Source organism: Nicotiana tabacum, chromosome 24 (genome assembly GCF_000715075.1).
Source record: "Nicotiana tabacum cultivar K326 chromosome 24, ASM71507v2, whole genome shotgun sequence".
Taxonomy (NCBI): domain Eukaryota; kingdom Viridiplantae; phylum Streptophyta; class Magnoliopsida; order Solanales; family Solanaceae; genus Nicotiana; species Nicotiana tabacum.
The window spans coordinates 23,863,072-23,866,669 of record NC_134103.1 but is presented as its reverse complement, the minus strand read 5'-3'; the positions used below and the strand labels follow the sequence as shown (position 1 = coordinate 23,866,669).

At 33.3% G+C, this 3,598-nt stretch overlaps 1 protein-coding gene across 1 annotated transcript; it reads left to right on the top strand.

Annotated features, from left to right (window-relative positions):
• Positions 1-2,034: 2,034 nt before the first annotated feature.
• Positions 2,035-3,250, top strand: LOC107776245 (zinc-finger homeodomain protein 9-like). Its single transcript, XM_016596117.2, has one exon. The coding sequence runs from the start codon at positions 2,328-2,330 to the stop codon at positions 3,114-3,116; it is 789 nt and encodes a 262-aa protein (XP_016451603.1). The 5' UTR covers positions 2,035-2,327; the 3' UTR covers positions 3,117-3,250.
• The last annotated feature ends 348 nt before the right edge of the window (positions 3,251-3,598 follow it).

Here is a 3,598-nt window from a genome sequence, read left to right as displayed (position 1 = left end):
AATTTTTTTTTACCGAAAAAATGGCCCAAACCTGTTTTTGGAACTTGAAAATATTCTTCAAAAATATTCAAAAACGTAACTAATCAAATTCGAGCAAACTATATTTTCAAATTCTTTTTAAAAACAAAAGTAAAAAAAAAATTGCGTCAAAAGGAGAGCTTAGATTCTCTTTCAAATTCTAGCTTATGACAACATTTCAGAACCTCATGATGTTTCTATATTTTTCTTTTCCTTTTTTGGTGGAAGGAAGCATATAAGGGCAGGAGATGAGACAACGACCAGGTGAGAATTAATTATAATGTAAACCTAATAGATATTTCCAGGGAGTATAAGATAACAATTTCACTAACCAACTACGTACCACTCAATTCTCTGAATAAAAGATTATAGGATTTCTTTTTTATTTTTACATTAAGGGTGGGGAGTGGAAAAGGAGATGCTATTGATAAGGTTTGAATCCTCTATTTAACTATGAAAGGTAGGAAATTGTACTCATCAAATAGCGAGCCTTCAATCCAACTATTGGGTTTGCTATAGGCGGAGTTGGATCATTTAGATCTGCCCCAGGTTTATACTTTACACAAAAGGAGGGAAAAAATGGATCAAGTAGAAACAATACAAAAACCCTAACGAACTCTAGGTAAAAACATATTCACCCTCGAAATTTATATCAATTCAATAAATATTTAAGATATATTTTTATATAGGATAATATTTTTAATTAATCATAATTAATTATACACAACAATATTCAATTTATCTTAACCATGAAAAATAATTAAATTATAAAATGATTTAGTTAATACAGTGCGGAATAAATTTTTACACAAATTCTGTTATACCTGAGAATCTTCAATAATCAAATTAAGTAGCTAGCTAAATTTTCACTTTGGTCGAGTCATGGTTCGATTCCTCAATCCTACCTTCTAATCATCTACTAATTTTTAATTTTAATGATTAAAAAAATTAAAAAGTTTAAAGAAAACTCAACTATACCTCAGCCAGTGGTGGTGGACAATTAATCTAATTTCCTGGTGCATGATACACGTGTAACAACCATGACAGAGATTCACATGATGATCATCAAAGCTGATAACCTTGAATTTTGACCATTTCTCTCCCTGCAGCTTTAGATTAATTAGCACTTCAGAAAAATCAACTACTAATCAGACCCCCTTATTAATTGATTTTCACACACATCTAACCTACCCCTTTAATTTTGTGTCTGCATGTAATTATCACATTCTTATCTCCCCACCTTTCTAAGTTTTCATTAATTTTTATACCCATACAACAACAAACTCAATACTACCCTCTGGTCCACAATAAATGATTTTTTGGATGTTTTCACACAGATTAAGAAATTCACCTTTTAACATTAATTAACAATAAAATTGACCAGTTTAACCTTTACTATTTTTCACATAAATACCCCTAACACATACTCCAACATTATGTACTCCAAGGGCAATATAAGAAAAAAAATAATTAATTCATTCTTGAAATCTGAAAAAATCACTTATTTTGGACCACAAAAAAGGCCAAAAAAGCACTTATTGTGGACCGAAGGGAGTATAATTTTACAAATAAGATCTGGTGAGGTAGTGTGTACGTAAATCTTACTTTTACCGTGTGCATATAAAAAGGTATATCCAATAGACTTTCAGCTCAAGTAAAAATAAAAAAAGCAAACAATAATATTCCCTCGGGTTTATAATAAGTGATTTTTTGGCATTTGGCACACCCCTTGAGAAAATACTAATTCCTAGAGAAAAAGTATTATATTGACTAAATTATCTTTAATTAAAATTTATATATTATTATCTTGACACATTGAAATATATAAATAAGAAAAAATTTTAAAAAATAAAATTAAAAGAATACTCTTATTAAAAAAAAAAGATAAAAAATCACTTATTATAAAATAAAGAATAATAATCAGTCATGACAAATTAACGACAAGATAAGTCATAAGGAAACCTTATATCCTAATTTTAAAACCATGTACCCCAATATACATACTACTAGTCCTTCATCTCTATATCTTTGTGGTACTTGATCATTTTTGCCAATGACCTTTTTGTCTTTAAGCTCTATAAATTCTTTAGTCATCATCAAACACCCCCCCACTAAAAGAGAAACTCAACCAAACAAAATAGCCAAACCCCATTTGCATAAACCTTCAAAATTTTCCATTCCTTATCAAACATAGCCATTAATTGCAGTAGTGACCATTTTTGTTCCCCTTTATCTATTGTCATCTGTTTCAAGAAATCAAATGAAACATCTTTAAACCTCAAGAGCTAAGATATTTTGTAAACCATCCAATGGAATTAACTTGCGGCAGCAACCCCACCAAAAGTACTCCTGATTCAGAAAATGATACCCCACCACTAATTAAGCCTTTGTCTTTTAGCAACGGCATACTCAAGAACCACCACTTCTACCACCACCAACAACCGCCGAGTGCGGCGGTGACTTACAAAGAATGTTTGAAGAACCATGCAGCAAGTATAGGTGGACACGCCGTGGACGGTTGCGGTGAGTTTATGCCGTCGCCTGATTCCACCCCTTCAAATCCCACCTCCCTCAAATGCGCCGCGTGTGGCTGCCACCGCAACTTCCACCGTCGTGAACCGGCGGAGGATTCATCACCCACCCATTTTCCCTCCCATTTTATTAACTTCCGCCACCATATTCTTCCACCAATCAGGCGGTTCTCTCCCTCTTCCTCTTCATCTCCACCGCCACCGTTCCAACCACAGCCTATTACCCCAAAAGTAGAACACAACCCAAGTGGGAGAAAGCGATTTAGAACAAAATTTACACAACAACAGAAAGAAAAGATGCATTCTTTTTCGGAAAAATTAGGGTGGAAATTGCAAAAGTGTGATGAAGCTAAGGTTGAAGAATTTTGCAATGAAGTTGGAGTTGGTAAAGGAGTTCTTAGAGTTTGGATGCACAATAACAAGAACACTTTTGCTAAGAAAGAAGAGTTACAAAATGGTAACAACAATAGTAATGGGTTCAATATCCATGGCAGCAGCAGCAATGAAGATCACAACAACTGTGGACTTCATCTTCATATTTCCACTAATGGGTCTTCTTCATCTTGATTTATTAGTAATTTGTGTAACAGAAATTAAATATGGTTTATTTTGTTTTGCTTATTGTTATCACTAGCAGCTGTTAAATGTACCAAGGAAATGAAACCAAGAAGAGGAAATAATAAGGATCAAGATGTTCTATCTATTTACTCCAAAATTTTTCATTCTTTGATTAATTTGAGCTCCCTTTTTTTAATTAGTAAGGTTTTTGGTTTAACCATTTGGTATTCGAAATTTAGTGGCACAATTAATTTAAATTTGTGCGGCAAAATTAGGATGCATTAAAGGAGAAATCGCTCTTTGTCATTTTTAAAGTATTATTTTGCGAGCTCCAACCTAAAACCTCTTGATTCATTCCATTATACTATAGGTGAAAAGTAGTGTTTTAAAAGGTTTTTTTGGGGTTTGGCCGAGGCAGGGCACTATCCAAACGCCTTGAGGTTCATGTGTGGTGCTTAGTGGCTTACGCTCCTAAGCATCTTATTGTGCAC

Coding starts and splice junctions, on each gene's coding strand:
- LOC107776245 (XM_016596117.2), top strand. CDS start 2,328: ATGGAATTAACTTGCGGCAGCAACCCCACCAAAAGTACTCCTGATTCA.